Raw genomic sequence first — 16571 nt, 5'->3', positions numbered from 1 at the left:
AAGTAAAACCCTCTGCTGTTTCATGCGACTATTCAAATTCGTGTTTACTTCTTAAACGGTGTTCTTCCTAACAAAATGCTTTTCAAACAAAAACGTAAAGGAAAGAAAAAATAAATATTTCAAAATCAAAATGTGACCAGTGACAAAAACATGAAAAGCTGAAGAAAAAAATAAATAAATGCATGTCATAAAATCACATTGCTCTTCACAATCACGCCAAGACCACATATCATGGTTTTCGTATCCAATCAGAATTTCAAATTTCAAGACTGCCTTACTCACAATAACAAAATCAAAACAAAGTAGATGCAAAAAAAAAAAAAATACACATGGATATCAAATCGCTCCGTAAGGAATAGCCAGAACTTCCATTTAAATTCAAAATCTGACAATTTCTCTAATTTGAGACTTACAAAATCCACCTCAAGCTTTGGTTGTTTATCTGTTTTCTCACTTTTTTTTTCTTTTTCTTTTTTTTTTTTTTTTTTTTTTTTTAAATCTGGAAACTAAATAATACAATGTAGATCGCTGTTGTTTAGACTCCTCTCCAGTTCCACGGGGGCGAATTGTGTGTACCTCAGTGAAAATTGGCAGCAAAAGTTTTTATACACGTGTGCACGATTGTGAATGAATATATTGGTACAATTAGCATACACAGTGCACACTCATCGATTCTTCTCTTGGTTTGTGTTTGTTTTTGGGGTGTTTTTTGTCTTTTTGTTGTTTTTTTTTACATATTTTTTTTTTTCAAGACATGAGAAGAGGAGGGGAAGAAGAGGAGTAACACCACTGATTCATTAGACATTGCTGTGTACTAAACCCATCCAAGATTTGAAGTTGTAAAGTAAAAGTAACATCGTTGAAGTAATTAGCTGTACCAAAATAAATTCCAGTTCTTTTTTTATTTTATTTTTTTTTTGCACTTAAAATTGATAATTTATATTGTAAAGTGCCCAGAGCTTGTGTTTTACACGAGATTGAGCGCTGTATAAATGTGTATTATTATTATTATTATTATTATTATTATTAATATTATTTAGCTCTCTATGCCAGACTAAAATATTGATTATTCCGCTTTAGAGACCCACTTCTCCCTTGACCGATACTGATACCAAATCTTTGCCAGCATTGTTTATGAGAAGATCAACCACATTACATCTTCATTCCTAATGTTATTCATCAGATAACTTGGCACGCTTGTCGCAGGGTAATACTTTTTCCCCCCCACTATCCTGAAAAAAAATTTTTTTTTAAACACCCTAAACAGAGTAGGAGAGGGGAGAGGCTGGATTGAATATTTATTTCAACAATTTTTTTTTTTTTTCAATGTCAAATTCCAACAGAGGTTTAAAGGTTATTAGGGTGTGGTTGAGGCCACATCAAAAAGTTGTGAACAAGTTTGTATAATCTTTATCTTATAATGGTGCCTGCTCCTTAATTTCTTTAATTTGATATTATCAAAAAGTTGAGTGACTGACAAGTATTTTATTAAGACTATCGTGACCATCAACCACCAGTAAGTGAGGCAAGCACAGGATTGCACACAGAAGAGGAGAACGATTAGAGGAAGCTGTAGACTTAAATGAGGTTTTGACCTTTAAAAACAATGGATGTTGGAGGTGAATTTGCATTTGCTTTCCTTCATCCTTTATTATTGCAATTATTATATTTTTTTTCTATTTTATTTTTTTTTTATTTTTTTGTTTTTTTTATTTTATTTTTTTTAGTTTGCTTTGGTTTATTATTGATTTTGCTCTATTGATTTGTTAATTGGAAATTATATGTTAATGTATGAGTTATATTGGCAATTGACTACAAATAAACCTTTTCCTCCTTCATTCAATGGATGCTGTATTTAGCAAAACTATGTGTAGCGTTAAACGTTTATAAAATTTAGTGAGAACTACTCATAAAAACGGCTGGCTAAAAACAATAACAAAGCTCAATGAAGTCAATTTCATTCCTTCTATACAGCAGTTTTGAGAACAACCGCTCAATCTCTGAAATTATACGAAAACTCTGGCTTTTACCTTAAATGATTTCATTTTCATCACAAAGCTAAAACTGTTCGAGCTATTTTTTTGTTATTTTTTTTTCAATTTCAATAAAATTTATAAAATAAAAAAGGTGAAAGCGGTTGGCATTCCTTTTTCAGAACTTTGATGTAACAGTCCTTCTTTTTTTCATGAAAAATTCATATGAAATTCTGCGAGAACAAGGTTGCTCAAACATTTGCATATATATCTCCCTTGAATCGAAATGCTTATTGCATTATTGTTAGAAATGTTTCAGAATGTACAAATATATGATAAAAAATGAGGCATAAAGAGATTGCCTAGTGGTGTCAAAAGGATTTATATTTCAACGTTAAACTTTTTAAAAGTTACAATTTATTCTATCAGGCCCAGCAAATTGTATTAAATAAATTATTTTGTCCTTCCATCACCTCCAACATTCCATCAAAGCCTCAAATAAGGTAATTTTTCAATAAGAATTTGGTATCTCTTTTGTAAATTTGAGTGTAATGGGGTTGTAAGAAGTAGGGGGGTAGGAGGGTGCTCAAAAGATGTAGAGTGTTGTTAATACAATTGACAATTAACAACCCTATAAAAACATTTGAAATGCAATGGTAGCACAACTTCCTTTAAGATTCTCCAATTACAAGAAATAATATGGAAGTGAAAACCGGACCACTATACACAAGTTATGAATATCAATACTATACACACTGTCATGATGTCCATTTCTACCATCTGTAACAGAAAAATAAACAAGCTCTAAGTCTTTTTGTTTTGGTTTGGTTTCTTTCTTTTTTTTTCTGTTTTGTTTTTGTTTTTTGTTTGTTTTTTTTTTGGTTTTTTTTTTGTTGTTGTTTTGTTTTACCACCAGTTTATGTTTGATTTTTTATACGAACGAAAAACTACTAAATGAAATGTGAAAATAATCTTTTTAAAGCTGGTGTTGATGGAAAAATAGATATATTAATATTAATATATAGTGATTCTCTAGAAAGCGCATTTTTTCATAAACTTTTTTTTCCCAAAAAAAAGGGAAATCTCAGAAATGTCTACTGAAAAAGAATTGTCCCATTGTTAAGATGACACTCAGAGTGAGATCAAAGAGTTAAATCTTAAACCAGGTTATACATTTTTGAAGAGAGAAAACAAAAATTATTGGTAAAAACGTTTCAGCTAACATTGAGTTCTTTACAGACAAGGTAAACTCATGGTAGTTTACGATTCCTTTTGTAGTGTTATATTTCTAGTTGATGAGTATGGATCTTTGAAGCAAGCAATTAGATTAACTTTTCAAAAGTAGAACATTTTACATAGTTTGCCTTCGCATAATTCAGCATAATTCTATTCCATTCAACAGAATTCATAATCGGTCAACGATAAGAGGGAAAAACATGAGAACAAGTTAAGCATGTGTGTACACAATATCAAGAATAAAAAAGGGAACACAAAAGGCCATAGCTGTTTGCATCTCTGTTTGTTTGTTTGTTTGTTTGTTTGTTTGTTTGTTTGTTTGTTTGTTTGTTTGTTTGTTTGTTTGTTTGTTTGCTTGTAAGAAATGAACAGCATTTGCAACACACTCGTGGGTTACCATAAACGCATCAGGCAATATATAAGACAACAAAATAGGAGAGCAGAATAGAAAAGAATGCATTATATTCATCAATATTATTATGATTATATCCAAACGAATGCTTGCAAAACGTTTAAGTCAGACCAGATCCTAGGAAAAGGAAGATGGGACATAACATGAGGGACATTTACATAAGTTTAGTGAGAGCGTGTAAAAGGAAAACATTTTATCTAAGGACGATGATTTATGCAAATTTCACAACAATTATAAAAACAACAACAAAAAAAGGATGAAGATTTATTCTAATTTCACAACAATTATAAAAACAACAACAAAAAAAGGATGAAGATTTATTCTAATTTCACAACAATTATAACAACAACAACAACAAAAGGATGAAGATTTATTCTAATTTCACAACAATTATAAAAACAACAACAACAAAAGGATGAAGATTTATTCTAATTTCACAACAATTATAACAACAACGAATAAAACCTATCTTTCAGTTCAGGATTACAGAGATTATTTTAAATGTTTAATTTGACTGACTTAAGTTCTACAAATACAGGCAGACCAAGATGTGCTCAGTGGAATCCATTGCATGCAACGATTGGTGAGAGATAAGGTAAAAAAAATAAGTGTTTTATAATATAGATCCCATCACACTCAACAAATGAATTGATAAAATAAGCCACACCAAAATTTTCTGCCCTGTTAGTTGTGATTACAATTAAAGACATTTGGAAAGTTATCACACATCTAGAATAAGAACAGAAGAAAGAAAAATAACAATAGTAAAGTAAATGTGTAGTTGACAACAACAAAAATTTTAATATAATGACCAAAGTCCACGAAAATAAACCTTAAAAAAGTCAGATTGCTAAAAAAAATAAAATAAATAAAAACTTTTTTTTTTTAAATGATCAAAGACAAAATTGTTTTTGTTTGAAGACATCCTCTGACTATAACTCTTAAAAGATTTGCAATTACTTTGAAGCTCCTGACTGTTTTTATTATTTTCTTCTCAAAACAATTATGAAATGAAGAAGCCAAGAATAACATCTTTACATATAGGCAATCGGTTCAAGAGTGAGTGAGTGGTTTAGCAAGTGAAGAACGGGACAACAAGGCTACAACAATATTACAAAGACAATGAGTACTATCTATCGATCTGTACTTAGCTTTATAAATTTGGATTACAAGACTATCAAGTTGTGGGCTGACCCTTAACTCTTATTGTCAATTTCAATAGGGAAGAAAAGCTGTGACATCACACCTACTTTTCCAGTTCCAAAATCATTGGAAGTGTGTATGTAACCGGGAGGACAAATAATGAATAGGTTACATATTGAATCATAAGGAGGCATAACTATTTTAGTAGCAAGATCTATAGCAGATTCTTAGGATTACAGAACGTAAAAGAGAGAGGATTGATGATCTTTGTTAACGACTAGCATATATTTTGTAAAGCGCTTTGAGCATGTTTAATGGATATTGCGCTATATAAAAGCTCAAGTTTTTTATTTATATTCAGACTAGAAAATAAGATGTCATAACTCTGAAACCAAAAGATAAATAACACAGGGTATGTATTCAGCCCTCCGGAAGAGCGGTTTAACACTTCCAATGAAAATGGAACTAGATTCTTGACATCACACTTTGTTCGCTATTTTGATAGTTTTAGCACTAGGTATTCTTTTAAACAAAGGCCCAAAACTAATAGCTTGTGCTATCAAATTTATAAATAAGTATAAGTAAAGAACAACACAGTGTTAGGGGACGTAAATAATTTTTATGCTGTGGTTATTATTACTCCACACACACAAAAGCGGGATCGATCATATTCAGACGAGTGCGTCACTGTTGTCTCACCTCATCTTCTCCACCTTCTTCCTCTAATCCGATATCATAATTCGAGCCTGAGAACACCATACTTCCAGTCTGTTGTTGTAGCGGTAAGTCGTTTCGTTTGTTCAAAGACACGGGTCGTCGTCGTGTTGCAGCAGGCATTGTTGACGATGGCAACAGTCGGAATGATGAATGGAGTGATGGCAGTGGTGAAGGTGGTGGAGATGATAAATTGTGGTGGAGGTAGTTGAAGAGTTGGCAAGAGAACACGAGGTACGGTAGTAATAGTGGTGATGGAGTTGGAGCAACCAGCGGGTGAAGGCGAAAAAAAAAAAAATGATGAAAAATGGCATTTAAAAATCAGAATTAAATTATGAAGTGAGATTAATTAACGTGAAAAATCGATATTACAAAAGAAAAAGAAAAAAAAAGAAAATGCATTCTGAATGATATTTTTGGCAACTTGAAAAATAAATCAAAGAAAATGGAAAACTTAGCAAAACTTTTTTCCCTCGATTGTACACATGGGAATCTGAAGTAAATCAAATTTGACCAATAACTAATGAGACCTTAGAAATAAAAATGATCCAATTGTATTACTAAAATTGGAGTACTAAAACAAATTCGTCACTCATTGAATACATACATAAAAAACAAAACAGAAAAATGTGAATTTAAATTTCCACCACTTAACATTCACTATAGGAACCAATAGGTTTATTTAATTTGGTAGTGCACTTTACCGACACATAAATCGACATCAAATCTACTTAAAATCCAGAAAAAAAGTTCTAAATCTCAGAGTTGACAAAGCAGTATATATAGCATGAAGAGGAGATGGGAGAGTAAGGAGATCACTAAGGATGAAGGAGAAATACCTTATGAAAATTATTTGCACACAGATTTTTAGTCCGAAACGTTCAGTGTTAAGTATTGATGCTATGCGTTTAGTTTAAAAAACCGTTAACAGCAGTGTCTTTGTCCAAAAAATTGTAATATCGCCAAACAGGCGGCATGTCCCGTCCTACATGTTAAATGTTGCTGTTGACCAGGGACCCCTTGTAAAGCGCTTTGAGCACATGTAGTGGATATTGCGCGATAGAGAGCTCAACTATTATTATTTGCCTACGGTCGGACCCCAGCTGCCTTTACGTGTTTTGTATTGTTATTTATTGTTTTATTGATTCAAAGGGATTATATGAAGTGTTATCATTTTTTATTGTTTTTGTTGTTGGCTGACAGAGAGTTTTGAGCCTAAAACTAAAACTTTGTGAGCACGGAATCTTGTGAATTTTTATGAAGTTTATTCTTTCTTATTTTTTTTTTTGTTATAAACTGCTTCACTGATTCAAAGGGATCACACGAGGCACTATCATAATCATTGTTTTTTCTGTCAACCGACGAAGGGTTTTGAGCACAAAACATTAAGTATTAAGAATTTTCCTCTATTTTTTTCTTCTTTTTTTTTTTTGAAACAGCTATATTCTTTATTATCTAATAACTTTTTAGAATTATTTCGATTTTAAACTAAAAACAGCCACTTCCATTTCATTCTGATGGTGAGATTATGTTAGTTTGAGTCTTCACTACACTGTATTTTGTCAATGATGCATCATTCTCATTCAACAGACTCAATACTCATACCTGCCTACTTGAGAAATTTCAAATTCAGTAAGAAATACAAAATTCATCAGTAATGAATGGTCAAATTTCAGTAATACTAAAGCAAACCATAAACTTATCATGTTATATAGGCCTACTACTTAGGCTCGGCTGGGCATTGCCAATGACCCCCGCGATAATAATATGCTTATTGATGATCTACTTTCGACACTGCACTGTGTCTACCGATGAGGGTAACGTTTCCGTGTCCAGTCAATGACATCACTCGTCGCCAGCCAACAAGGCATTGAGATTATTTATTTTTTTTGTAGCATGCGGTAAATAATGGAAAAAAAAAATTATTTTTTTATTAATTTTTATTAATTTAACGTTGCGACCATTTGTATCAGTAATATTTCTTCTACTTCCGTAAGTCCGTAATTGTCCTTACACTTCCGTAACAATTACGGACGGTCCGTAATAATAGGCAGGTATGAATACTGTGTCCATGCTTTTAACATTTTGTTAATGCAACAAACAAACAAATTGTTTGTGATTTAATACAACCTCATGCCAAAAATATAGGATGGTTTCTACTTCCAATATATTTATGATCAATCTTGTGACCCATTATGTACCTATCACACAAACCATGCAAGAAAGAAATTCACCCATCAGATTGTTTCATCATCATCCATAAACACATGCGCACGCACATACACACACACATATAGATATGTATATATATATATATATATATATATATATATATATATATATATATATATACACGCACACACACGAACACACGCACACATACACGAGCAATGACTATCCCGCACAAATCTTTGGGTCTCTTTTTCGCTCCCGAAGTGCCCAAAAATCGCGACAAAATATGGGACGAAGCCGTTCCGTACATGCTATTTTAAAAAATGAATTACGACGCTGTTTATCATTGAATATGACTGAAAGTTGGCACACAGTTAGAAAAGAGGTCATTTTAGATTATGTCAAGCGACAAAACTCGTACGATTACCAGAAGACCGTTAAAAATAAATTTTTACTCTTTGGAGATAGGGCTTTGATTTAAGAGTAGTATTTCCTACAAAAATAGAAAACAAAAATTATCATAGTCATTGCTACATACACACATATACACACACATACACAGACACAAACATATACACACAAATACACAATCAATCACAGACACGCTGTCATGGGTTTGAAACTCAGCACGTTTTAAACTGCCGAAAGGCTCTTCTAGCATGCAGTGAGTAACAAAATTAGTGACAGAATGAAATGATACTTCAACCAAAGCCTTCTTTATATTATTATACCTCACTATCAATACAACGTTTGGGACCATCTTCCCACCACTGCACCTCACTATCAATACAACGTTTGGGACCATCTTCCCACCACTGCACCTCGCTATCAATACAACGTTTGGGACCATCTTCCCACCACTGCACCTCACTATCAATACAACGTTTGGGACCATCTTCCCACCATTGCACCTCACTATCAATACAACGTTTGGGACCATCTTCCCACCACTGCACCTCACTATCAATACAACGTTTGGGACCATCTTCCCACCACTGCACAAGTCAAGTACATAGAAATAACAAACGAGGTCACCACCATATTGAAATGGTGGCAGTCTGAAGTAAAAAAAAAATTGACACTGCATTTTGCTCACTCAACAAAATATGGGTGGTTCTTGTTGACATTAGACTCTGGTCAAAATTGATTTAAAAGGATGTGTAAAGAGCCAGATAAAACTGTAGCATAAATGTTTTTATTATTTTTGTCATTTTATCGTGTAGTAAGTAGTTGCAGATTCCAATTTTCCATCCATAGGCCAGTTTCAGATGACCACTTTTAGTAACAGTAAACAGGGCCACAGTGGGACGAAGTGGCTGAGTGGTGAAGGAAGGGCCCAGGTTCGAGCCCCGCTTAAGTCACTTTCATTTTTATCTTTGAGCAAGATTATTAACCCCCAATTTGCTCACTTGGACAACATGGGTGATTTCTGTTGACATCAGACATCTTGTTTGATGAATTATCTATATTTCTTTGTGGGACGTCTTGGTGATGATAAAATCTTATGATGTCGTGGTGGAAGGGCATAATTTTTTTTTTTTTTTTTTTAACAGGGCCACAGTGTACACAAACCAGATTTTTAAAAAGAAAGGAGATCCCACCTTATACCACAAGACATTCTTGAGTGTATTCAGTTTGCCATAAATTAGAAATGAAGTGGCAATTAGTTCTTTTACTTGTATGACCTAAAACATCAAAAAACTGCCGAAAGGCCCTAGCATGCATGCAGTGAGTAATGAAATTAGTGACTGAATGACACCACAATCAATGCCTTTTTTTTTTATACCTCACTGTCAATACAACGTTTGGGACCATCTTCCCACAACTGCAAATACATAGAAATAACAAATGGAGTCATCAATATTGACATGGCAATCCGATGGGCAAAAAAAGATTTGACACTACAATTTACTCACTTTACAGACACAGATGTTTTTTATCGACATTAAACTGTCAGAATAGATTAAAAAGGGGGGTGTACAGAGCAAGATTAAACTATATCATACAATTTTATTTTTAAAATTCAATTGTATGAGTGCCTGATACCAATTATTATCAATAGACCACCTTTGGTGCACAGTGTGCTGCACAAACCATATTTTGGAAAAAAAATGGGTCCCAGCCTATATTACAAGACATTCTTGAATGTATCGGATTTGCCATAAATTAAATCTGAAGTGCCAAACTCATTTACTTCCTTGTGAAATTTAAAACATTAAAAACTATCGAACGGCCCTGACATGCAGTGAGTTATAAAATTAGTGAATCTATGACACCGCAACCATGCCTTCTTTATACCTCACTGTCAATACAACGATTGGGACCATCTTCCCACCACTGCAAATACATAGAAATAACAAAAAGGATCATCATTATCTCTGTTATTTGTTTGTTTTTGTCTTTTTGTTTTGTTCTTTATTGTTTTGTTGTTGTTTTTTGCTGTTGAACTAATCTATAATTTAAACCTTGCATATAGAATCGATATCATGAAGTTTCAATTTGGTAACAAATATAATTTTTCATTAAAATTTATAACTTTTTACTGTTTTTCCTTCAAAATTTTGGTTGAAATATCCGAATTTGAAGACGAAAAAAAATCTGAATTTGGCCAGATTTCGACAAAAATAAAATTTGTTTAAGAGCCAAGTCATGGCCCTTTGTATTTATATCAAGTATATCAGCATGTAACATATATCTGTATTTGTGCTCTTCCGAGATTCCTGTGATAACTTTCACACATTTCCAATCAGCAACTAATAGGTAGCAATTTTCCATTTAATGGCTGCTGGTAGTGGAAAAAATCTTGTGACTGTGATTAGCTCATTAGCTAATTAGCTCATTATCTTCACCAACCAAAGCCTATACAACCGTGATATCTGTGATTAATATATTTAATATAATCTAAGAAGTGGTTGTAGAGTGATCAAGCGAAAGAAGGAAGGAAAGAAGCAGGTGGAGGAGGTGGTAAAAACGAAGGAAGAGTGAGAAAAAGAGAGGAGTATGAGGAAGTGGAGGAGTAGGAGAAGGAGAAGAAGAAAGAGGAAGAGGAGAGGGAGGAGGACGAGAAGGAGGAGAAAGAATAAGAACATGGATTGTATGGAGAAGGAGGAATACTAAAATTATCATTTGTTTAAAGATTACTAGAACTATTTTAGGGGAGTAGTTGCATCACAAGTAACATTCATTCATTATTAATTTATAATAGTGGATGATCAAAAACAGAACTGGGCGGAAATAAAATAGGCGATGGTGACGATGGCAATAAAATATGCATCAATTCACATTATTGTGTCAATGTTGTTGATGATGGCAATGATGACGAAGACGATGACGATGATGATGATGATGATGATGATGATGATGATGATGATGATGATGATGATGATGATGATGATGATGATAAAAACGATGCTAGAGGAGGAAGATACTAAAATGAAATCACTGGTCACATTTTCATTCAACATGCTATACTATACAAACTTGAAATTCCAAATTTTATTGATTGACACAGGCCTAAATTTACCTATAAAATGTCAACATAAAATTCCCTTTACCGGCGACACACAAAAAAAAAAGTTCTATCATTAATTAGACTTTCATTTGCATAGAGTAAAACAAATTATATTTCAAAGCCCATTGTAGAAATATTGAATGTTACTCTCTTTTCTTTTTCTCCTAAATTATTGTTTGCTTTCCTGGAAAAAAAAATTTGGATCTATAACTGTTGATCCCCGTTGAGTGGTAGTAAATTATTTCCAAAATAATTTATTTAAAATGTTTGGGTTTTTTTTAACAAAAGAAAAGCTAGAGTATCTTGTTTTTCCAGTTACATTGCGGACGCGGAAAATAAAACTAAATGAGCTGATAATCTGCCTTATTCTAAAAACATACAGGATAAATGACAACCAAAACAAAAAGATATTTTTTTAAAATCAAATAAGAAAAAAAAAAGAAAAAGAAATAATAAATTATTTTTTTAAAAATAAAATAATAATAATAATAATAATAATAATAATAATAATAATAATAATAATAATAATAATAATAATAATAATAATAATAATAATAATAATAATAATAATAACAATAACAACAATAATAATTTGGCAATCAACAGCCATTCCCTAAACCTGAAAAGTAAAATAAAATCCACATTAGCTGTTTTTTTCATGCATGCTCGACTACCAGTTGTAAAATTTAATTCCGATGAGATGGAAACTGAATATCCAGGCAAAAATTCTTTTACACTTTGATCAATATATACCAAAAAAAATTTTAATGAAAAAATTTTGAAAGCAAATCATGCAATTTTACCTTTATTTTTCTGGCTAAAAACTATTTTATGACAAATTTTTTTAAATTTTACAAGTTTCAAAGCTTTTATTTTTTTTTAAAGTATTATTTAAAAAATCTATATTCCATATTATATAAAGGGTATATATCGTGTGACTTTTAAAAAATGATACATATCTATAAAGATACTTTTTTATGCACTGTAAAGCTTGTTGGACACATGCAGTTTACTGCGTGGCGACACACATTCTGCGTGGCGACACATTTATACAAAACAGTAGACATTATAGACACGTGTGTAGTGTGTAGCACTTATTCCAAAAAAAAACAAAAAAACCAATGAATGTGGAAATGATGTGTTGCCAACCTCTGGAGCCTGGGATGTAGTCGGCCCTACCTGCCGCTCAGTGGACGCAACTGATTTCTGGGATGGGGAACGAGGAATTCTTTTTTTCTGAAGATGAAAAAGACAAAACAAAATATATAAATCTGAAATTCAAGCAAGTCTAAAAATATTTTTAAATTTTAAGATAAAGGACGGGTTTTCATTGTCAGCTAATAAAAAGTGGAAAAAAAAAAAAATTAATTAATTGTTTAAAAATAAAAGAATCAATGAATGATGGGGGGGGAAAAAACACAAGAAACGATGGAAGGCAGTAAAAGAATTGTTTTTTTTTTAAAGAGAGAAACAATAAAGAAAAGACTGGAATAAAGCTTTAATATTAAAGTCCTTCATGACAGTGACAGTGAAATGTTTACTTTAAAATATAAAAAATAAAATTTAAAACGCAAATTATCATCAGACAACAAACAAAAACATCATGATCTGAAAACAGAAGTATGTTTGGACTATTATATAATGTAATCTACTAGACTTAAGAGATTCTTCTGTTCCTTGTTGTTTTAATTTGCTAGGCAAAAAAAAAAACCAAAAAAACAAGCATAATCCTGTGACATGCAAGACTCATTTCCATACATATAAACAGTGCAATTTTTTTTTCTCTCTTCCTTATTCTTTCTCAGGTTGCCAAATGGGGACAGTGCTTATTTTATCAGGACAGTTGGCAGCTATGGATGAGTAGTAATAATAATAATAATAATAATAATAATAATAATAATAATAATAATAATAATAATAATAATAATAATAATAATAATAATAATAATAATAATAATAATAATAATAATAATAATAATAATAAATAATAATAATAATAATAATAAAATAATAATAATAATAATAATAATAATAATAATAATAATAATAATAATAATAATAATAATAATATAATAATAATAATAATAATAATAATAATAATAATAATAATAATAAAATAATAATAATAATAATAATAATAATAATAATAATAATAATAATAATAATAATAATAATAATAATAATAATAATAATAATAATAATAATAATAATAATAATAATAATAATAATAATAATAATTAATAATAATAATAATAATAATTAATAATAATAATAATAATAATAATAATAATAATAATAAATAATAATAATAATACTGCACACTTATAATAGCACCAACGTCTCATGCAATATGAGCTCTAGGCGCTTTACAAAAATAAAAGTATATTTAAATTTAACAATGACTGCAGCTATTAGATACAGACATATTCAATCAATATTTAAAACGCCATCAACATAGAAATACGTTTAAAATCAAGCAAAGAAATCTTTTCTAAAGTGAAGTGTCTTTAGGCTGCTTTTGAATGCCTCAAGGGATTCTGAGTTTCTAATCTCAAAAGGTAATTTATTCCAAACGGAGAGGGCCAGACGATGAAAAAGCTCTTTTACCTGCATTTAATTTGTTCTGGGGAGTGCATCACAAGAGCACATCTTAGGCTGATCGTAAGTTCTGAACAGGGGATTTCATTTCAATAAGTTCATTAAGGTAATTTGGAGCAGATCCATGGAGGCACTTAAAAACCAATTTTGCAACTTTGTAGTAAATCCTAAAAAACTATGAGCAGCCAGTGCAGCTCTAAAAGAAGAAGGGGTCAATTCACGCGACTTCTTTTTCCGTAACACTGATCTAGCCTACCTTCCTCTTTTCATTTCTGATAAAGGATGAGACGAATGCTAAGATCCAGTAGAGAATGAGCAAAAGTCCTGGATTTAGGAAATCCCACCACCTCAGATCTTCGTGGAGCAGGATGGTGTTAAGTTCATCGCAGTCAGTTCGAATGACGCCTTGGAGGCCAATCAATCTAGAAAAAAAATGTTTGTTTCAAAATTATATATATATATATATATATATATATATATATATATATATATATATATATATATATATATATATATATAATATATATATATATATATATATATATATATATATATATTTTTTTTTTTTATTTTTTTTTTTTTTTTTTTTTTTTTGGTAAGTTTAATTTTGATCTCTTCATTTATTTTTTTTTTAAATTATCTTGAATTTTCACATTGTGGATTATTAACTTTATTTGCTCAAAGTGCTTTATAAGTAGTCCCAAGCCAACAGCAACACTTAGCATGTAGGGCGAGACATCATGCTGTACGGCATAAAATGCATTTTTGTTGTTTGACAGAGACAATGCTGTTACTTGCGAGGTACCCTTTTTTTTTTTTTTTTACTCTTTACACCTGAGTAAAGTGAGAGAATTGAGCTTTTCTCAAAAATCAAACTTTGCCCAGAGCAGGACTCGAACCAGGGACCTAAAGGTCTGAAAAGGAGTGTCACACCACTAGGCCTCAAAGCCAAGACTGTTTTCATTTGTGAACTTAATTGATCTAATTACATTGAACAGTGCTGATGGTCAGAAAACAAATCTCGACTTCACCCTCGTTCGATCTCAGTCCCTTGCATGTGAAGCGAGTGCTCTATGAACTGAACTATCAGGGCCCCACAGAGTGTTAGTAAACCTATTAAAGTAATACTAAGCCACTAAAAGTTGTGGACAGTAAAAAGTAATAAATGAACAAAATTGAATATCACAGTTGCAAAAGAAAAATAAATAAATAACAAAATACTAAACGCCGGACATTTTAGGATCAAAACCAGTTTGGATTTTTCGTGATGTATAATAAATGTTCTTACTGTGTTTTTGCTCTTAGATGGTGGGATAAGGTAAAGGATGATATGAAAGAACTGGGCCTGGAGGAAGATGATGCGCTGAACAGAGATGCATGGAGATGTGGAATTCATTATGGAAACCCTGCAAAATGCGGGATAAGCTGAAAGAAGAAGACTGTGTTTTTTGCTCTTGGCTGAAGAAGGATTTTGAGCCCGAAATGTTACATCTTTGGAGTTAGGTTTGTTATTCTCCCAAAGCTATTATATTCAGTTTTGTTCATTAACCCTAATACACCTATCATTTTACCTGAAGGCCAAAGAAGGATTTTGAGCCCGAAATGTTACTTTGGGGTTAGGTTTGTTATTCTCCCAAACCTATTATATTCACTTTTGTCATTACTAGTAATACACCTATCATTTTACCTGACGGCGAAAGAAGGATTTTGAGCCCGAAATGTTACATCTTTGAAGTTAGGTTTGTTATTCTCCCAAAGCTATTATTATTCAGTTTTGTTCATTACTCGTAATACACCTATCATTTTACCTGACGGCCATGGAAGGATTTTGAGCCCGAAATGTTGCATCTTTGAAGTTAGGTTTGTTATTCTCCCAAAGCTATTATATTCACTTTTGTTCATTACCCGTAATACACCTATCATTTTACCTGACGGCCAAAGAAGGATTTTGAGCCCGAAATGTTACATCTTTGGAGTTAGGTTTGTTATTCTCCCAAAGCTATTATATTCACTTTTGTCATTACTAGTAATACACCTATCATTTTACCTGACGGCCAAAGAATCGGTACTGACGGCATCTTGAAAAAACTGGAACTGGTAGAGATAGATGAGGATGATGTGAACGAATGTGTAAGCGAGGAGAGATATCCTCACCACCCCGTATGCCACCCCGAGGGTTTTGTAACAAGCCCATAAGGTCAAGATGATGAAGAACACGAGCAAGTACACCTGAAAAATAATTGAGAAAAAAAAATTTTTTGTTTTGCTTGAAACAGTTGTTGTTGGTGGTGGTGGTGGTGGTGGTGGTGGTGGTTGTTGTTGTTGTTGTTGTTGTTGTTGTTGTTGTTGTTGTTGTTGTTGTTGTTGTTGTTGGTGGTGGTGGTGGTGGTGGTGGTGGGTGGGTGGTGGTAGGGTGGAGGTGGTTGTTGTTGTGGTTGTTGTTGTTGTTGTTGTTGTTGTTGTTGTTGTTGTTGTTGTTGTTGTTGTTGTTGTTGTTGTTGTTGTTATCGTTGTTCTAAGGACATTTGAAAAATTGAAAGCAAAAAAATATAAATAGGAACCAAAATATCTGAGATATTTCATTATTATTTGACATGGCTCACAAAAGAGAAATGAACTAATTAATGGACTGACGTACCTACATACGAAATGTTTATACATGACTACTTTGAGATTTCAAAACGTCTACGTTAACTAAGCACAGCAGTATTTTCTTTAAATTCTATATCAACCCAAATCGCAGGATTTTTAGAATTATTGTTTCAATGCATTATCATCACCTTAAATCGTTTAGAATTGATGCAGGGTTATC

The 16571-nt window shown here is 31.9% G+C and overlaps 1 protein-coding gene across 1 annotated transcript in view; it reads right to left on the bottom strand.

Annotated features, from left to right (window-relative positions):
* Window positions 1-16571, bottom strand: part of LOC144976591 (piezo-type mechanosensitive ion channel component 1-like) — a 168523-nt gene that overhangs the window by 91354 nt on the left and 60598 nt on the right. The window contains exons 7-14 of the mRNA XM_078920886.1: window positions 15807-15988; window positions 14016-14181; window positions 12311-12397; window positions 9949-9987; window positions 9437-9475; window positions 8382-8645; window positions 5464-5766; window positions 2730-2753 (exon numbers count right to left, since the gene is read on the bottom strand). Of these exons, the coding sequence (XP_078777012.1) occupies window positions 2730-2753; window positions 5464-5766; window positions 8382-8645; window positions 9437-9475; window positions 9949-9987; window positions 12311-12397; window positions 14016-14181; window positions 15807-15988 (1104 nt within the window). The remainder of the gene's footprint in view (window positions 1-2729; window positions 2754-5463; window positions 5767-8381; window positions 8646-9436; window positions 9476-9948; window positions 9988-12310; window positions 12398-14015; window positions 14182-15806; window positions 15989-16571) is intronic.

The sequence above is a fragment of the Berghia stephanieae genome, chromosome 7 (assembly GCF_034508935.2).
Source record: "Berghia stephanieae isolate SIO BIC M18660-M18661 chromosome 7, UCSD_Bste_1.3, whole genome shotgun sequence".
Taxonomy (NCBI): Eukaryota; Metazoa; Mollusca; class Gastropoda; order Nudibranchia; family Aeolidiidae; genus Berghia; species Berghia stephanieae.
This window is presented reverse-complemented; position numbering and strand designations above follow the sequence as displayed.